Source organism: Triticum aestivum, chromosome 3D (genome assembly GCF_018294505.1).
Source record: "Triticum aestivum cultivar Chinese Spring chromosome 3D, IWGSC CS RefSeq v2.1, whole genome shotgun sequence".
In the NCBI taxonomy this organism is placed as follows: Eukaryota; Viridiplantae; Streptophyta; class Magnoliopsida; order Poales; family Poaceae; genus Triticum; species Triticum aestivum.
In genome coordinates, this window is record NC_057802.1 from 21,446,538 (window position 1) to 21,467,436 (window position 20,899).

The 20,899-nt window shown below is 45.6% G+C and overlaps 1 protein-coding gene across 1 annotated transcript; it reads left to right on the forward strand.

The window, feature by feature from the left end:
* Positions 1 to 3,805: 3,805 nt before the first annotated feature.
* On the forward strand, positions 3,806 to 20,617 carry LOC123076068 (uncharacterized). The gene is made up of 10 exons (XM_044498509.1): positions 3,806 to 4,019; positions 15,682 to 16,043; positions 18,834 to 18,896; positions 19,106 to 19,240; positions 19,317 to 19,411; positions 19,746 to 19,824; positions 19,919 to 19,976; positions 20,127 to 20,224; positions 20,303 to 20,397; positions 20,473 to 20,617. The coding sequence occupies exons 1-10, from the start codon at positions 3,806 to 3,808 to the stop codon at positions 20,546 to 20,548; spliced, it is 1,275 nt and encodes a 424-aa protein (XP_044354444.1). The 3' UTR covers positions 20,549 to 20,617.
* Positions 20,618 to 20,899: the final 282 nt, after the last annotated feature.

The window sequence follows — 20,899 nt, forward strand, 5'->3', positions numbered from 1 at the left end:
TTTGCAGTAGATTGAGTGGCATCCCAATTTTTATAAATTTTAGGCTCACCTCTAAATCATATGAGCAGTTTGCAGTTGATGGTTATTCTCGCGAATATATACTATTTAGGGTATGTGGTATATTTCCAATAAAAATATATTACATTTTCCACCAGGAAACAACGGATTTTCCCTTTATATAATGATAGTCGGTCTCATCCATAATTTCTTGGATCCCTTTAATTAATTTATTTATTTAGATATAAACATAGAGAAATAGTAAGAAACAAGATAAACACATGCGAGTAGTCCAACATAAATCAAGTATATTTTGCTTCTTATACCAAAATTGTTTTAATTTGTATGATATTCCTTTTATTATTAATTTTATTTTTTGAGGAAATATTTGTATAATATTCTGAATATGTAGTGCGTAGGTATAAATAGTGCTTTATTTTTATGATATTTCCATTATACCCCTCCTATACTGACTTACTGTCCTCTCCCGCATGACCGCACTCTATCCACTCCCTCTCCTCACCACTCACTCTCTCATTCCCCTCAATCTCTCCCCTCCCTCTCCAGATCCATAGACTTCACCGGCATCACCCACTTCCCTCTCTCTGCCCTTGCCCCCACAGCCAACAGAAACGGCGACCTCGTCTCTCACCGCCCTTCCCCCTCTCATCCCCTCCCCTCTTCTCATCAAACAAAGTGAAGGGGCAGATCGAGAGACCAAGTGGTAGCCAGATCCGCGCACAACCGGCGAACAACAACATGCCAAGGTCGCCAATGCCGTCGTCAAATGGCAGGATTCTTCCACCTTGACAGACTTGCTTGCGTGCCAAGATATGAGAGGGGGCCTTCTACTTTCGCGCTCATCGCACCTTCCGCCACGCCATGGATCGCCCTTCCTCTACTCCCACCCGCGCCATGGACCGAGCTCACTCCCCTCGTCAAGGTTATCTCTTCACCCATCTCCATGTCTGGCTTGCTCAGGTGGCGGGGACAAGGGGGGGGGGAGCAGGGGCCTCCCCCCCCCTAACGATCGAAGGAACGTTTAGAGGTAGCGATTAATTAGCGAAAATCATACAATTCCACGTACTTGGACTGGGCTTGCTGCACCGCTAACCCTCACCTTTTCTCCCTCCCTTTCCTCCCATATCGAGACCTACATGTGTTTGTACTCTCCGTGTCACATCCACCGTCTTCATTTCCTTATTGGAGACGGAACATTTCCTTCCATGAGGCGTGCCTCTCATATGCCCACATCGCAGTAAATATAGGCTATGGTTGAGGACAAACTGTCATCTGCTGTTAGTGATCCAGGCAGCTGTGCCGTCTACGTTTCTAAGAGAATTTCCTCACATCATTAATGTTTGTCGGATTTAGATATATATTATTGGCCACTTCATAGGATATATTTGGTACTCCCTTCGGTCATTTTTAGTCTGCGTATAAGTTTTGTTCGAAGTCAAAGTATCTCTATTTTAACCAAATTTATAGAAAACATTGTCAAAATCCTCAAAAACCTAACAGAAAAAAAGATACGGGGCTTTTAAGATCTGGAGAGGCAAAAAAATTCAAAAAAATTCAAATTGTGGTCAAACTGTGGTCAAACAATGGTCAAACTAATTATTCTAAAATATTAGTGTTACTAAATAATTATTTTAGTTTTTTTTAAATTTTGGTCAAATCTTGTCAAACTGTGGTCAAACAGTGGTCAAACAATTGTCAAACTAATTATTCCAGAAATATTAGTGTTACTAAATAATTATTGTTTTTTAAAACAATAGTTTCAAACTCAAACAGTGAAATGTGTCACTTCATGCTCAAGCTAAATTCCTGAGGGTTAATAGAATTGACATCCTACTATTATCAGGAAAACAACAAGTGCAGACTTGGAAACGAGGGAGAATAGAACCCGAAGTTAAGCGTGCTCAGGCTGGAGTAGTGAGAGGATGGGTGACCGTCCGGGAAGTTAGATGATTTGGAATGATGAGGGGTGATTAGAGATTAGAGGATAAATTGAGCAGTGATGAGGGGTGGTGATTAGAGATTAGAGGTTAAAATAATTCAGAAATTTGAAAATAAAAAAAATAAAAAAAATTCGCAAAAAAACCAGGTTTAGGGGGGCTAAAACCCTAAACCTGCGGAGGAGGCCTTTAGTCCCGGTTAGCCACGAGAACCGGGACTAAAGGTCCTCCGCCCCGACGGACTCCTGGCGACCACGTGGACGGGCCTTTAGTCGCGGTTCGTAAGAGGCGCGACTAAAGGGGGGGCCTTTAGTCGCGCATATTTAGTCCCGGTTGCACAGCCGGGATTAATGGCCTTTGCGAACCGGGACTAAAGGCCTATTCTCTACCAGTGACCACTAGTCTTGTATAAATGTACACCTCCATAACTGAATATGACTGCATTCATGTTTTGCACTTTTATTCAGTCGAACAGGAAACAGGAAGTACAAGAGAAATATGACTTGATCCGAAAATCATGACACCATCCGACAAAAAAGTGCATGTCAGGGTTGATCCGCTAATTATGGCAAGGCCCAAACACAGGAAATCATGGGCTGATGGAAACAAACTACTAAAGAAGGTTCATGGCTAACAACCGCATACTTGACCCGGCACATCACCCACCTCACTGCCGGCGCGCACGCATGTCCACCACCTCGCCAGAGCAACCGCGCACGACGCCCACCTCGCTGCTGCCCCTACATGTTGACGCCGGTGTGTAGATGAAATTGAGACTTTTCTGTTTTGAGAAAAGCTATTTTAGATTATTTTTGAAAGATGGAAGTGAGACTTTTGTTTCTTTTTCATTTTAAGAATGTTTTTTAGGTTTTTCCTTTTTCTTTTTGAGATGGATGTGATGTTCATGTGTTGTGAGAAAGTTTCCTTTTTTAATTTTGAGACAAAATTGATATTTTTTCTTTGAGAGGGAGAAATCACGCACAACTTCTTCTCAAGTGGACCACAATGGCGGGGGCCAACCACTAGTCTTGTATAAATGTACACCTCCATAGCTGAATATGACTGCATTCACGTTCTGCACTTTTACTCAGTCGCACAGGAAACAGGAAGTACAAGAGAAACATGACTTGATCTGAAAATCATGACATCATCCAACAACAAACTGCACGTCAGGGTTGATCCGCTAATTATGGCAAGGCCCAAACACAGGAAATCATTGGCTCATGGAAACAAACTACTAAAGAAGGTTCATGGCTAACAGACGCGTACTTGCCCCGGGACATCACCCACCTCACCGCTGGCTCTCACGCATGTCCACCACCTCGCCACAGCAACCGCGCAGGACGCCCACCTTGCTGCTGCCCCTGCATGTTGACGCCGGTGTGGTTGGCCGGTCCAAATGGTGGCTCCATGAGGGACCGGACTGGCCGTGGCCGTGTCGCCTTGGCGGCGTCGCGGAGTTCCAGTGTGGTCACCCGGGGACGGATGGCGAAGACGATGGGCAGGACGAGGGCAGCTTGTCGAAGCTCTACCAATACCCACGCCTTCGGGCCTGTTCTGAAACACGCCAGCTTCTGCAAAACTTCTTGTATCTGGCTTCTACCCCGACTTCTCGCTTCAGGTGGCGCTACTCGAAACGTCATGGAGTCGAGGCAACTTCTCCTAGCGCTTGGGTGAGCTGGCAGCCCAGCTGGGGCGTTAAAGCCCAGCATCTTGCCACCTTGGGCCGGCTGGAAGCAGCCCATTTCGGGCTGACCCGCTCACATGCTGAAAAAAAAGTGAAACGAGTGGTCGTTCTTCTCCAGGCTCAGGATGGTCGTCAATGGCATCGGACCTAGCTCCTCTAAGCCATGCTGTCGCAGCTCCTTCCACCCCGCGCGACTGGCGGCGCCGAGGACGGGATCCGACGGGATCCGGCAGGAACCAGCCTGGGACGGCCAGATCTGTTGGCGGAGGAGAGATTCCGGCCGGGGACGGGGGCAGCTGCGTCTGGCGGCGGGAACGGCGGCGGTGACGGCTTGACAGGAGACGACAAGGGAGAGGGGAAAGATGTGAGCGAGCAAGGTGTGCAGGATCGAGAGAGGACCCGGCGAAGTGTTTTCTCTTGGCGGTGGCAATACGGTGGTAAATAATCAGAACTTCAGCTTCCAAAAATTGTGGTGCTGGGAATCCCTCGCTCCAGAAAATTGTACTAGAGCCCACGATGGCTTCATGGATTTCATCTTCACGAAGCTATTGCGTTCGGGCTAGCTTCGGGCCAATTTTTTTAGAAGTTTGGAGTCGGAGGAGATCAGAACAGGCCCTTCTTCGCCAGTTTCAAGTCCTAGATGCCCCAGCCGGTCGGCCATGTACTCCGACGCGTATGTGACGATGAAGCTCGCCGACGATCCTTTCGCCCGCTGTACTATTAGGTTTTCTCTCCTTCCTACCTACGCATGTGTGTTGATCGATCAAGGGAAAAATAGAACCTGTTAGTACATATATATACATACACGTACGATATGAAGACGCATGGTAAAACTGGCAGGAATGGATACGATTGATGGCCGTGATAAATAGTGGTGAATGTTGGCCTAATTTACTACCATATTGAATTGAAACAAATCATCAAGGGAAGGAATACTTCCTAGTACTACGTCTCATAGGAAGCTTCCTAATTAAACTGACGGTATTATGTAGGGTTTTTTCCGCTCTATTCGAGATGATGAGAAAAAACCTGTGGAAAATGGTGATGAGAGCAGAGACGAAAAAGAAACCAGGCGAAATAGAGTGGGTAGATAGTATGGGAGGAGGGACGAAAAAATCAGACGAAGGTGGGAGGTTGAGACGAAAAAAAACCCCAGATGAAACGGAGACTACCAAATCGCCCCTTAGGAGTAGAGATACATCAACCATCTTGGCAACATTTGTCATTACTCCTATCCACTTGATGAACGGATACCGATTGTCCGAGCCGAATACCAAATAGGCATAGCAGTAAAGCCTAACATCTAAAGCCGGAGGGCCCAACCAAGCCGCATTGTTGGGTCTGGAACACACACCAGTCTGACGCATTCTCAGAGGCCTATTTTAGATATTCCAATGTGTTAACCCTATAATCAATTTAACGTGACATGGGCTCCATCCAAGCACCATATGCCTTTACTATGGTGTGAGCCATGAAACCTGCAACGTTTACAGTTGGTCTATTTATTGGTATTTCTCCCCATTATTCCACGAGGATCGTTTTTTTAGAATGCTAGTGATCTGTTTATGGTGTATTGAGTTGCTTATATTCATAACTTCCTGAACTTCACTTCTTGATGGCCTCGACCATCACCTTGCAATCTGATGCAACGTGAATATATTGACAAAGCTTCACAAATTGGCAGGGCTTTAAGTGTTGGAGGGTCAATGATACACCAAAAAACAACTGCTCGTCCACCAAGATAATTCCCTTCATGCAAAGAGAACCTGAGCATCATACGGGGCCTTGCACAAAAGCAAACTGCCCAATTAAGTACTAGTCCTTCGTTTTTATTTACTCTGTGTATTAGAGTTGACTGAAGTCAAACTTTGTAAAGTTTGACCAAATTTATAGAAATCATTATAAATATTTATCATAACAAATACATTCAATTATAAATTTAATAGTATTGATTTGTTATTGTATATGTTAATATATTAGTTTGTAAACTTTGTCAAAGTTTACAAAGATTGACTTTGGCCAAATCTAATACACATACTAAATAAAAAGGGAGGGAGTAGTTGCTTTCTAATGGCCCTAGTGAGCGGATCATTGTTTGCAGTATCACCGATCTAATAACTTCATCCAAGGCGAACCAACCTGTGGTTGGATGGTTAGAGGGACTGTGGTATCCCAGCCCACCAGGGTTCAAATCTTGGTGCTCGCATTTATTCCTGGATTTATTTCAAGATTTCCGGCGATGCGTATTCAGTGGGAGGAGACGTTCCCGTCCACGACGAGGTGCCTACGGCGACTTCGTAAATTTCAAGATGATATGCCGGCTCAGTCTTTCGGAGATGCTCATAGGGATAGGGTGTGCATGTGTGCGTTCATAGGGATGAGTGTATGCGCGTGTATATGAGCGTTTTGTGTCTGTACTGATGTTCAAAAAAAAAATAACTTCATCCAAGAGGGGAACCAAACCGTTTCCTCGACAAACCGAAAAGCGTCCCAACAAATTGTGGTTACTGGAAATCATTGTGAGGCATCTTGATTAAACCTGTGGCCCATCAGCCCAAACACTTCCGCGTTGCTTGGTTATAGGAGGATAGATTCACTCTCTAACCATCTTGGTCTCCTAATTAACATGTTCTTATCTCATGCATTCGGATACATTTGCAACCTGCTGCTATACTCATTTTCACTAAGCAAAATAGTTGTCGAGGCAACTGTCTGGTTCCATAATTCTAGACCCCTAGAAAATTTCACCAACTGTTTGTGCGACGTGCATGAGTGTTACTTATTTGTGCCTACATATACATGGCATATGTTTAAATTTGGGAAGCAACTGCGGAAAAAACAGTGCATATAAAAGCTATATTTTTTAGCAATTTCGAACGCGGTATCTCCTGTTTCCCCTCGCTACGGAAACATATGTTGAGCCATTCAATATAAATGTTTACTATGGATTTACAGATTTTTTTCCCTTCGCATAGAACACGGTATCTCTGATTTTTTCTATGATTTCAGATTTGGACAACGACCCAGCCAGCCTGTGTATCAAGGAGAGCGGGAAAATTTGTATGTCTCTAAACAAATTTGTAGGTTTTACTACGACAGCAGATGTTACCTCTGCCTGTGTGACTGTGACCATCAAGTTCCTCACGGGCAAGTGTTGCACAAGTCTCTCGTTATCTTCCAGCAAGTGTTGCAAACTGACCGCGCAGAAGATTGTATGACTTCCCCAGCCGTGAATGCTATGATGCAGGGACAGCTGTCTCTGGCCTGTTAGAAGGGAGAGAGAGGATTGGTGGAATAGTTGTTGTATTGCTTGAGCCTCGTGAGCATATATATAGAAGTACAATGAATAACTTGAAGTACAAGACAAGCCAGGAACAAATCCTAGTCTATCTCGTCTTTTCTAATAATTAATATACTCAACATTCCTCCGCAGTCACAACGGTAGCGACGTAGACGGCGAGATTGGAGAAGAATCCGAAGGCAAGCCGACGGACACCCCCCCACTGTCGTAACGGTCGATGCATCACAGAAGTCATGGCTGGAGTGGAAACCGACGAGATTGCTCAAGTAAGGCGGTAGCCCTTTGTGCCGATGTCGATGTAGCCGAGAGCGTAGGGTGATGTAGCCGTGGTCGAGGTAACCGTGCGAAGGACACCGTGGTCGATGTCGAGCCGGGATGGCCGGAGCCGAGGTAGTCGTCATGGACCGGGAAGAAAAGCGGCGACGACGGCCTGAGGAGGCGGCGGCAGCGGCGGCTAGGTCAGAAGCGCGGCGACGGTGCTCGATGTAGGCGAGGAAGAACCCGACAGCGTGACGAGGACCGACGTGGACGGTGGCGTTCCCGCACCTAGGGAGGCGGCGCGACACATACCACGTAGAAGTCGCGCGGGGACGGCGGAGTGGACCGCGTGCCGCGACGCTACGCCCGAAGAGGTGACGCAGCAGCAGCGCGTGGGTCGGGGCGACGGCGGGGAAGACCTCAGGGCGGTTGCAAGGACCACGTGCCACGCTCACTACGGCTCGACGGGGCGACGCAGCGGCAGCGCGAGGGTCGGTGCAGCCTCGGGGATGGCCAGGAGGGGACGACCTCGAGGCGGCGGTTGACCGCGACCGCGGCAAGATAGCCCAAAGAGGCGACGCGACGGCAGCGCACGGGTTGATGCAACCACGGGAACGGCCTCAGGGCGGTGGCGAGGACCACATGTCGTGGCGCTTTGGCCCGAAGGGACGACGCAGCGGCGGTGTGGATCGGTGCAGCCACGAGGAGAATTATAGGGCGACGGTGTTACGACCCGACGGGACGACGCACCGGCAGCCCATTGCTCGATCGCTAAAAGATTTGTTGTACTCGATGACGATCTTCACGCAACCTGATGATGGAGGAACCCGGCGTCGTGCGCTCCACCGCCGGACGTAGCAGGAGCGTGCAACCCAACAGAGAAACGAGAGTTAGCAGAAGATCGATTGCGTGTGTAGCATGCATGTGAAGGGCACACGCACGGAACACAACCAGATCCATCCATGGACGTGTTGTCCACTGGAGCAACGCGAGCGATCGGCCACACCAGCGGCAACCACGGCCGCGTGGGACGCGTTCGGTGGCCTTGTGCAACGCCGCGTGAGAGTTGTTGCAGGCTGCGATCAAACGTCGGAGTAGCTGCGCAGACCAACGACAGCGGACGGACGACGCAGTCACGCAAACCGATCAATAGATCGGATAACCAAAAAATAACACCAACATGGACGAGAGAGAAAATCCGAATCAACAGATTTGGAAAAAGACTATTTAGAACAACCGGTCAACACAAATGGCAATGAACCCTAGGTCTGGGCTGCGCGGCCCCCAGTGGCGATCATGAAGATTGACCGGCCCGGGGGCGGCGTGATGCGGAAGCGGCAGCGGCTAGGGTTCAGGATCGAGATAAAACTGATACCACGTTAGAAGGAAGAGAGGGGATTAGTGAAATAGTTGTAGTATTGTTTGAGCCTCGTGGACATATATATCAATATACTCAATATGGCCAGACGCTCTGCTATGCAACTCAGCCCGCTTCCACACTGCATCTTGGTTGGGACAGGCAGAACACCCAGTGCTTTGAGGACAGTCTGCAGAACATAGCTTGCCGATTAAATTCCGTGAAGCATCTCATCCCCACGGGTCTTGGCATGCGGCGGTGTCTATGAGTGGATTTGGATAAGGGGGCACTTGTGTGTGTGTGTGTTTAGGGGCACTTGGTGTCCGTTATCCTCTCATCTGTGTACAGATTACTGGGCATAACAAATGCTAGTCGTACACAAGTTCATTATATGTGTGTCTATATATATATATATATATATATATATATATATATATATATATATATATATATATATATACATACATACATACATATATATATATATAATGATTGGAAAATAACTTGCTTCAAAGAGCAATTTGATTACCAGATCACAGGCACTAGTTCACTACACGTATTAGTTGAAGTTAGGCAACCGGACAGAGAGGGCACCAATTAACCTAAAGTGATCTGTTAGAGTTTCAAAACTCAATTACTTTTAATCATTCTACTCCATCGATCACTTAAATATATTTCAATAGTTGAAAATATCAGGATGGAATTTCTTTATGTTATGTCCCGGTATGATGATTATAATATTACAACAGTCAAACCAGAAGAGTGGAGTCGTGACATGCCATGACCATCGGAAAATCCTATTTGACGCTTAATGCGTCAAACTGTCGAGGGTTCCCACATGCATACCCCCGAGCTCGAGAATTGGGCCGACCCACTCCCTGAACCGGTTTTTTTTCTTTTTATACCGGTTTAGCGGTTTTCTCTTGTGTATGTTTTTTCTTTTCCTGTTTCATTTCATTTCTTTCTGTTTCTTTTTTCATTTCTTTGTTTTCGTTTTTTAGTTCATACTTTCTTGTTTGCCTTTCAAAAAGATCGCAAAATTCAAAAAAAAATTAACACATTCCAAAATTGTTTGTTTTTTTACATTTTTTGGAAAATTCCAAATTCCATATCACGTTTTTCAAGAAGTTTAGAATTTTGAAATTTGTTCACGTTTTCCAAAAACTTAGAAGTTTCAAAACATTGTTCATTTTTCCAAAATATTGTTTGTGACTTCAAAGTTTGTTCACGTTTCAAAAGTGTTTAGAGTTTCAAATTTATTCATATTTTAAAAAATGTTCGTAATTGTTTTGTTCACCTTTTTTCAAAATTTCTTCGTGTGTGCAAAATATGTTCAAAAATTCCAAAATTTGTTCATGCTGAACAAAAATGTTCGCATTTTCCAAAGTATTTAGAATTTTGAAATTCGTTCACATTTTGAAAAAAGGTCAAGGTATAAAAAAGTCATATTTCTTGAAAACTGTTCGCAATTTTAAAATTTGTTCGTATTTTCTTGAAAGTCCAGAGTTTCAAATATTGTTCTCATTTTTTAAAATTATAAAATGCGATCAATTTTTTTAGGATTGTTCATGTTTTCAATATTTTGCTCACAGTGTTGAAAAATGACCGCGTTTGAAAAAGTATTCAGTTTTTTCATCAAAAAAGCGCGCTTGAAATTTAAAAACTCGTTCAGTTCTATGGCCGTTCCTAGTTCTTAAATTAGCGTGATACTTATTAGTGACAATTGCTTTCTTTGTGCATTGGTACGCCGGTGCGTCCTAGAGCATAACGTCTTGTGCTCGACTCCCAACAACAACACAAAATTTTGGAATTTTGCATACCGCGGTCCTGCAGCTGGGCTGGCCCATGTGGCCATTTATGTGTACGTACGGCTGCTATTTGCCGCAAAATACGGCAGAGAGGAGCTCCCATGAGCATCACCCTGCCTGCCCCAACCAGCTGCAAATCTCCCCTAGCTCTCTGTCTAAACCCTACCCAACACAGCCACATGCACACACCTGCCTGACCAACCACCCTCATCCCCACGCGATCGACCTGCAACATGGTGTACCTACGGTTCTCTCCCTTCTGCTGACTGCGGCAGTCACCTTGGACAGAGGCCACGTCACCATGGATGGCAAAAGAGCTCTCCTAACAAGCTGCCTTGACCACCTAATGGTGTCGGTACTCACCCTGAATGACAACCAAGTCAAAGTCGTCCCCTCCTCCCCAATGTTCCTCTGTAATGTGTTAGGCATGGTACATCGAGCCCTAAATTACTGAGGTTAGATGTCTTGACATGCTTAACACAATACAAATCAACATTAAATTGATTTAATGAGCATCATACATACTCCCTCCGTCTCAAAATAAGTGTCGCAGACTTAGTACAACTTTGGTATTTGTTACAAGCACAAATGGCGTCAAAAATCATATTTTTTATAGTCACAACTTAATCTCTAAGACTCTAACAGTCACAACATCATCACAAATCTTCCAGAAACATGCGACCGCTCCCAAGCGATATCTCTAGGCCCCCGCGTCGCCCCTAGCATCGGGCGACTTGGCCGGCAGCGGCACCCTCCCTCCCATCTCCTTTGCCCCTTCTCCTCCCTGTCGCCGCCACCGGCCGAAGCTGCTTGGGCAAAGCCCCGTGTGGTGGCCGGCGGTGGGGCACTTCTTCCCTCGTGCGCGGACGGCTGGAGCGGGGCGGCTCATTCGGGCAGGAGCGTCGTGCTCGCGTGGGGCGCGGTGTCGTGACGCGAGCCTCTGCCCCGGCGACGCTTTTCGTTGTGGCGATGCGGCGGTGGTGTGGCTTGTTCATGGCCGGGTGGCGGCTGCGTGGGCTTGCGCTAAGCGTTCGACACAAGCGGATCTGGGCGGCGGATGACGGTGACTCGGCATGCGTGCTAGCTGGCGTGCGGCGGCAGGGAGGAGCTCGGTGGCGGTGGCGGGCTGCGGTTCCTCGCGGTGGTGTTGCGGGTTCGAGCTCATGTGTGTTTGTGCTCGGGACGGCGACAGATCTAACGCGAGCTAGCGTGGATCCGGTGCATCTACGTGGGCGGACGGCCCGAGGCGGTATCCTTTTCGGCATGGAGTGACTTTGCTCAGGCCAGGCCATGGCCGGCGGTGGTTGTAGAAGCATGCAGGGTTCTCGGCGGACGGCGGTGTACTGGATCTAGGGTTAGGTTGCAGCGGGCCTCATGAGCTGGACTAATTCTGACTTGTGGGGGCCGTCACTCTTGGAGGGGGCTTCCCCGCTGACGATGTTGGCTGACCTCTTGGATCTGCGTTCCCGGCCGAGGTGGAGTTCTTGGCGTGCGGGCTGCCATCGGAGACGTCTGGCCGGACCAACGACGGTTCCACTCTTTCGTTGTCCAATTCCTAGTGCATGGTTCCCGGATGGCTTGTAGCTTTTCTGGCGGTGGTGGGTACGTCTTGGATGCCGGGGTGGCAGCCCTGGATGGGGAGGCTGCACGTCTGGCTCTGCGGCGGGTAGCGTGTCAACGTGGGTGGTGTCTTTCCATGGCTATCTGTGTGGGTACTGTTAGAGTTAAGCACGACTTAACTTGCACGGAACGTGCATGTATCCAAGTCCATCTAGGATTGGTAGTCCTACTAGGATTAGATATCCTCTACGTCTTGATCATGTAATTAGCTAGCCTTCCAGCTATATATACATGTACCCAGCCCCTGTAATCTGTACCAAGAAAAAGAGAAAAGCAATACAAGGCAAAGGCTCGACACGGGCCTTTAGCCATCAAAACCAATCAGTTTTGTCTGTCGTTTTGTTCACTAAGTTTACCAGGAGTTTTCACCGAGACGTCCCGTCCAATCGATCCAGAAAGCAAGGCCAGGCTACTTCACGTACGTCGCATACGGCGATACGTGCACAGGCACGTACTGGAAACCATCCAGCTGCTTGCGAGCTACTCCTGGTGTACGTTATGTAGCTCCTGGGCAATTTGATCTACCGATCAAAAGCCAACAGGTACCAGGGGAGGCGTGGCGGGCGATCCTGGTGTCGGCATGGCTTCGGCGGTGGCGGCTCCCATGCCTGGATCTGGAAGCCCTGCGTTGGCGGCATTGGCCTCTTCCCTCTCGGGTTGGGTCGGCAACCTTGGTACCCTGTAGGGCATTTGTGAGGGCCGAGAGAAAGCTCCGCGCTTTGGTGCCGGCAACAATGATGCCTACAGGCGTCACTTACCTTCACGGGGTGTTGTTGTGGGTCTCCTCACGTTGCCTGGGTTCCGGGATGAAAACCCTTGTCCGTCCTTCGGACCCGACGACGGTGGCGTGTTGCATCATTACCCTCTTGGGGGCGTCCTTGTTGAACCCAGGTCCATTTCGGTTGCAGCTTGCCAACGGTTTCGGGCTTGCCTTGTGCCTGACATGTGGCACCCAATACTTTCGCGTGGGGTGGTCCTGATGGTCTGCTATCTTTTAGATGTGTACTTGTGCCACTCGCTCAGGTCAGGCGTCTCATGTTTTCTTGTGTGGCTTCAGGTTAAGGGTACTTGTGCCACTCGCTCAGATGTTGTTGTATTTTTCTTTTGGCCTACTTTTAAGGGTTTCCTCATCAATTTGTATCAGTTCGGCTATTTGTGCCTTTATTTATAAAGGGGGACGAAACCCTGTTTCGAGAACATCACCACAAATCACATATCATAATGGCGGGTCGATTCATCAAAAATCACATATCAAAATGTCATCACACACCACGTACCTGTTGTAGTAAGAAGTGTGGTCGTCGGGGCACAATAAGAGAAAGGAGAGGCCAATTTAGGCTGGAGCGTCAGGGTCCCATTGACGAAGCTCTGGCATCACACTACTAGGAAAAGGGCTATAAATAATATGGACACTAATGGCGCACCACACATGTGCTACGCCACACTACTATATACTAATGGCGCACCATGTGTTGGTACGCCATTAGTGTCCAAATACTAATGGCGCACCACATCCACGGTGCGCCACTACTAATAATTTTTTTTATTTTTTTTCAAAACTAGTAATGGCGCACCAGGGGATAGTGCACCATCACCCTCGGTGGGCCACTACTAACAATTTTTTTAATTTTTTTTCAAAACTAGTAATGGCGCACCGAGGGGACAGTGCGCCATTACTAGTTTTAACTAGTAATGGCGCACCACACCCTCGGTGCGCCACTACTATCAAATTTTTTATTTTTTTTCAAGGTTAGTAATGGCGCACCGTGGGTGTGGTGCGCCATTACTAGTTGCACCACACCCACGGTGCGCCATTACTAACTTTGCCCAAAAATTCCACCGAATGCACCCCCGGACCGCCTTTTCAGTTTTAGAAAAAATAAACGAAAATGATGGAAATGTCAAAAAATAAAAATAAAATAAGTTTCCCATGTGATATGTGGTCTAGTTGTTGGGAAAATTTACAAATATGAATTTCGACTTTATTTGCAAAATCTCTCTGGAATTTGTAAAATGGGCATAACTTTTGCATACGAACTCGGATTAAAAAGTTTTTTATATGAAAAATTATCTACTCGAAAAGTTACATACGATTTGAGCCGGGGGAATCCCATTCAACATCTTCAAAATCCCCAAAAACCTAACAGAACGAAAGATACGGGGCTTTTAAGATCTAGAGGGGGGAAAATGAAAAAAATTCAAAGTTACTAGCGGCGCACCATTTGCTAGGTGCGCCACTAGTAACAGAAAAAAAAATTGGTTTCAAAAAAACTTTTTTTAGATTTTTTTTTCAAAATATGATACGTAATATGACCGGGAAGTTTGAAATATTTTTTCAAAATTTCATCACACTCATGAACATGAACAAAGTCCTAGACATCAATCAGGTTTAATAGGATTGATATGATAAATATATCAACAAGTGCCTGTGAAGTGCTGTTGCTGGGGTTGGATAGAACTGCGAAGTTAAGCGTGCTCGGGCTGGAGTAGTGTGAGGATGGGTGACCTTTCCGGAAGTTTGACCACGGAGTGCAATTTGACTTGAGATTAAGCCTTAGTGACCCGAGATTAAGAAAAAAAAATTAATGAATTTTTTTAAAAAAAAATTGGAAAAATTTCTGAAAAAAATTAAAAAAAATTGTTAGTAATGGCGCACGTGCGCCATTACTAAGTCAGATAGTAATGGCGCACCGTGGGATATACGTAGGGTTGGGTGCTCTCCGATATGCGTAGAGATTTGGCTCTACAAGGGTATCATCATATTCTTCACCTTCAGAAGCCTCAACATAAATTGGCCTTCTTGAAGCATGTTGAACAACATGTTGTCGTGGCGGTCTTGCTCCAAGATTACCTCTCCTTCTTCCTTGATGAACATCTTCCTCTTCTTAATGATGAGGAACACTAGATGAGAAGAAAGAAAACACATGCCAGATCTGTTTGGCTACTTCTAGATGCTTCCACTCTGGTGTAGTATTTCTTTCCTTTTCTTTAGATGAATCTCCTTCATTGGTAGCAGGGGGACACCCTTTCTTATCATCTCAACCAGCTGGTCAAATCTCCTATTAAGATCTTCACGCAGCTCTTTGATTTGTTGTTCAGCAACATCCATCCTCTTCTCCAATTGCTCCATTGCTTGCTGCAACTTACTCTCGAAGAGGACAACAAGAACTAGTATGGGTCAACGAGGCTCTGATACCACCTGAAGCAGCACAAAGTTTGTGGAGGAGCAACTCCACCTTGCTGCTACAATGTGTACAACACAAGTGTTGAAGGAACAGCTTCAACGTGCTGCGCTAGATATCGCTCTAGAGGCGAATGTAGGTTGATAGGGCAGCAAGAGTTCAATCCAGAACTCCTAGGGACAAGATCTACTCCAAGATCTTAGATAAGAACAACAAGTTCTATTATAGGTAGGGGTACATAGTCTGCCTCCAAAGTAGAGGCGAGGACCTCTATTTATAGGGCTTTGGGAAGCCTTCACATACTTCTACTTATAGCTGGAATACTCTAGAAAACATTATGTAAGTTTCACCATTCTACTCATAGCTACTCACAACTAGAAGACTCTAGAAAACAGTAGGTAGGATAGAAAAGAAAAGGAAAAAAATACTACACTAGAGTGGAAGCATCTAGAAGTAGCCAAACAGATCTGGCATGTGTTTTCTTTCTTCTCATCTAGTGTTCCTCATCAGCAGTCGACTCCGGCCGCCCTTGCGCGCTGCTCGCGCCGTCGTCCCCAACCGCCCGCCGGCTCCGACCGCCCCTGCTTTGCCATCGCGTGCGCGGCCTCATCCTCGCCCAAGCCGGTCCGCGCCGCTCTGCCCTCGCGCGTGTTAACCCGTCGCTGCACCTGGCCGTGCCCGACCTCCCCCGCACGGCGCGCGCCGGCTTCGCCCGGCCCCACTCTGCCTTCGCGTGCGCGGCCCCGTCCGCGCCCAAGCCGGTCCGCGCCGCTCTGCCCTCGCGCGCGCGAACCCGTCGCACGCCGGCTCCGCCCGCCCCGGCCGCCCGTCGGCTCCGCGCGCACCGGCTGCTGCCGCTGTGGCCGGCTGCTACTGTAGTAGGGGGCCGCCCCTTTTTTCTTTTTTTATTTCTTTGTTTTAAAAAAAAACTGACGAGTGGGACCCACCCACAGGTCAAATACCACTTTGACTGTGTCCACGTCACCACCTGGTCTGGGTAAACCATCTAGGGTGTTTTTTTGTCCGGTATGAGATTGTTTAGGGGGGTATAGAAACCGAAAAATAGATCGGGGGTAAAGTGAACCACCCACTTTATTCAGGGTAGTAAAATGGACTTTTTTCTTTATTTATTAGGTTATAGACACATTTTGTGTTGATATGTGTGACATTATTCATAATACTAGTAACCAGCTATGTTACTACTCCCCTCTCTTTCTTCATTTATTGCTTGTCACATCATCTACTTTATCTAGATATGTGTGATGTTACTATCTATGTTACTCCCACTGTGAGTAGTCTGAAATAAGCGCTGCTCCTTCGGTATTCATGCCCAATTTACTTCAAAGCAATCCCCACGCATGCAAACCCACACTCAATTCTCGTTTAAAAAAAGACCCACGTTCAATTCATTTTCTTCACGCTTCGGAGTTCGGAACCTAGGCGCCAGCTCATGCGCGCGGTGTTGCTGCTACTTTCGCGCGCGCGCTCGGACGCTGCATGCAGCGTGCATGCCCAATCAAAGAAGTAGTAGAAGCGATTGCACAGGCTGGCTGGGATGTTAGATGATACTAGTAAAACGCCCATGTGTTGCTACGGGCAAATACCGAATACCCATGCATTGCCATAAAAAAATAAAATATGGGCACATTTATCAAATACGGACGTGTTGATCAAGGTCTAACATGGCACCACGGCTCTCATCCCGCATCTCCACCAAGCTCAGAGAACGACGACGGACCCATCACTGACCTTTAGGTCCGTCAGCTTTCACGTCAGCCACAGTGGCCAACTTCGGCCCGGGCTTCGACTTCTTCAGGTGTACCATGGCGAATGCCTTGCTCTCCCTCGGAAACACCATGACAGCCACCGTCGGACCCTGCCCTGCCTGTCGGCATGGTCGCCATCACGGACATCATCTTCCCGCCCAGCCCGCGCTTGTCGACTACCTCTCCCGCGACCCGCTACACAACTACACGGCTCCTGCTTCCATGAAAACGCAATATAATTCATCTTCACCAAGAAGCAATAGAAGTAAGATTACTACATTAAATCCTAGTATGATGAGCCATTTATGCCGAGATACATAAAGAGCAACGCATAGATTAAAGTAAAATATAAGAATATAGTACACTTGGCACCAGGGTAAACCCCAGATTAAACAATGTGGTAGATAGTTATTTTACCTTAATGCTGACATAAGTATGCCAAATAACAAAGCTAGTTCCAGCCAAAGCTTAATGCCTCCAAACCAAAGTTTAACTCCTAACAGGAAATGTCTCCAAATCAACCTAGCTGCTGCCAAACTTTGGAACTTGAAAAAATGGAGGGGAAAACAAAATCAGGTAAGGCAAGAGAAAGAAATTCACATAGGATAAAATTACCTCATTACTCCAAACATATACAGTACTCCTAAGAAATCTCCTTATTATTTGTTTTATAGAATTAGCCCACTGATGGGATAAGATCCTAAATATAGTTATTTCTTACAACAATCTCTAGAAGATTAGTGTTACCCTAAATTTTGCCAAGAAACATATACATCGGAAGAACAAGTGGTTATGTTTCAGAGAACTAATACATAGCAGTACAGGTCCGTTGATGTTATTTGCATCAAGAAAGTGGTAGAAGAGCAGCACATGAGTTCGTTTCTTACAACATGAACACGAATTAGCTAAAGCCTGCCAATCAAGTCGAGTACGGAACATAGTGGGAGAACTACTGTGTGAGCTAAGGAAGCAACATCGAGGATGGCACACAAGGAAATATGCTTGTCACTTCTCAGTACATTCCCCTAATCTCACCAATTATACACTGCATGCTCATACACTTATATTTTTGCGTCTTATATTATGTTTGATAGCTCAATTGACCCTGAATGCCAACTGTTTTGGATAGGTAGACAGCCATATAAAAGACATGATGTTTAAATACTTCTGAAAACCATAACTTAAGAACTCACCATGTACACTTAGACATATTATATTACTTCAAGTATATGCAATAAAGATACATGTTGAAAGAAAAAGGATCTATGTTAGTACTCTAATACTATATACATCAAGTTTATATCATCTCAGAACAAAACCAACATGTTAATTACTCTATTGACCAACATGACCCAAGCAGTTTAAACATTTGCCATATAACCCAAATTATCGGGGTTCCAGCCGTTGGGTTATCTGAAGTGTGGCTAACTTGTAGAGGTCAAAAGCATGGACATCGTTCCAATTTGAGGCATGGGCAAAAGCATGCACAATGCAAGTATTCAGGTCATGTATCCCGTTGTTTCTGCTTCTGTAATGAATATGTTAAGAGTTGAGCTACCTGTTAGGGAGAGACTCGGCTCTTAAGTTCAACAGATGAAATCAGTGTATCCTTTTCTGCTAACCCTCTGTATCTTTGAAATCTTCAAGCTCTTGTCATGGTATTTGCTTCAAGGGTATCAAACAAATCAGGTGAGATCCAACAAGAGAAAGGCAATTTAACAAATCCATTCAGAAATTGAGAGAATGTTAGCATTTTATTCAGAAATCTGATGGAATGAACATGCTGCAGGAGGCAATAAAAGTAACGATGCTTGATTTTATAATGACAGGATGAAATATAAAGTAGTATGATTAGTGTGAGTGTTCACCTAATTTGTTTTTTACCTATTGAATGACCAGATGGTGTCTCAGGATGGTCTAGAACCACCAAACTCATGTTTTTTGAGTATATTTTTGGAAATGGTCATACCTTGAATAGTGGCCGAACTTAAAGCAGCAACTTCATCTTAGGATTTATGTACTGCAATTAGAGTAATGCTGGACGTACTGTCAACTTAATACATCCAGCGTGTGTGTTCCATTAATTTCTATGAATCATTTTTAACACCTGGACGTATCAGGTCTTTTGTGTTACCCGACTCACATCTGACTGATGACCTTATATTCGGTAGGATAACTTCAAAAAGGCTTCGACTATTTGCCCTGAGAGCGATATGGAAGCTCTGAATAATTTTACTGGATCCACCCCAGAACAATTAAGTGGCAAGTTAAATAGACTGAAACAGAGATTTGATCAAGAAAGCAGAAGATTTGGAACCAACTTGGTCATAGTGGTAGGAAAAAGTTAATGCCCATGAGTTTTTATCGTTTGTGAATAATAATAGTAATAATAATCTGAGCAGACATGTTGAGTCCATAGACGATCTGAGGGCATTGCATGACAAAATGGAGCAGAAAATCTTCAGTAAGCAACAGCTGTATGCAGGTTTTAGGGCGAACATCAATGTAAGTTCATTAGTTCATGTTTTCCTAGATATGTTGGCATATTTGACATTGATATGTTCATTACACTCTACTGGGTCTGCTTTTGACCCACGTATATTGTTGTGCAGTCGTGTGAAAAAGCTTTGGACTTGTGGTGGAAGAAGTTCCAGAGAAATGCTGGCCTTTTGAAGCGGCAATTCACATGGCTGTAAATACACGTTCCTTTCTTGGATATTTTTCATCTGTTTTTCTCCTGGCTTTGATTTTTCTGGTCTGTCAGTTGAAACGGTTAGTCCTGATAGGTCGTCCTCTTTTATTGTTTTGAAGGTTCAATGAGCACCTGAGAAAGAAAGGTATCCGTGGATTAACCTACATAGATTACCAGAGTAAAGTTTTATCTATTGAGGTGTGAATCCTTCATAACATTGCCATTTTGATGTGTACATAGCGGTTGGAGGATTTGTGCTTCATGTAACAGTTGTTTATGGCGTTTGATGTAGCTAACGATGCCTCAAGATGCCTCCCATGACACCGTCAGACACACTAGAGGACTGTCAGGTACCTGTATAGTTTGCCACACTTGTAACTTGCAAGATAGTATTTTTCACATTATATCTATTGTTCAGAATACTATTCACCAATTCGTTTTTCTTTAGGAATCTTTAATGTTTTTGATAACTAGAACTTTTGCCATGCATCTTGGTCCAGGGGGAGAGCGATCTTTTTCGACACTTTGCTTCGCTTTAGCACTTCATGGGATGACAGAAGCACCTTTTAGGGCCATGGATGAGTTTGATGTATTCATGGTGAGCAAACACTACGCTTTGTGCAACCATCCTGTTAATGACAAATGAAACCTTATCGGTGGTATCTGATTTGTGCAGGACGCAGTGAGCCGTAAAATAAGCTTGGACACCCTTGTAGATTTTGCTGTTGCACAAGGCTCACAATGGATATTTATAACACCGCATGATATCAGGTCTGAAAATCTCCTGTAGTTGCTCTTGTTCCAGTTTCCCGCAAATGGATATTTATGACATCTATGTTTCCACAGCATGGTGAAGCCTAGAGATCGCAAATGGAAAATCGCCTGTCTGTCACTGTGCTCAGTAGTGTATATATCTCCTTAGCCTTAGCATCCACGTTTGACAGAACCTGTCGGGAACTGCTCGCCTTGTATTTAAGTTGTGCATAGCTTCTTTCCAAATATGAACTCAACCAACACCACTGACTGTACGGGCTCAGTGCCCATACAGCAAGGTCCAAGGTATAGATAGTTTCATGTTTCTTCAAGGTACATTATTTTGTACTCCATCCTGAGTTATTTCTAGACGTACATAGAACAGTTAGTGATGTTTCCGCACCATCAGTGACTGTGGCGTGCTCATTGTATTATGAGTATTTAACCAAAAACTACCACATTTCACGGAAACGTGACAGATAACTACCACTTTACGATTTTGTGCGGAAAACTACCACTT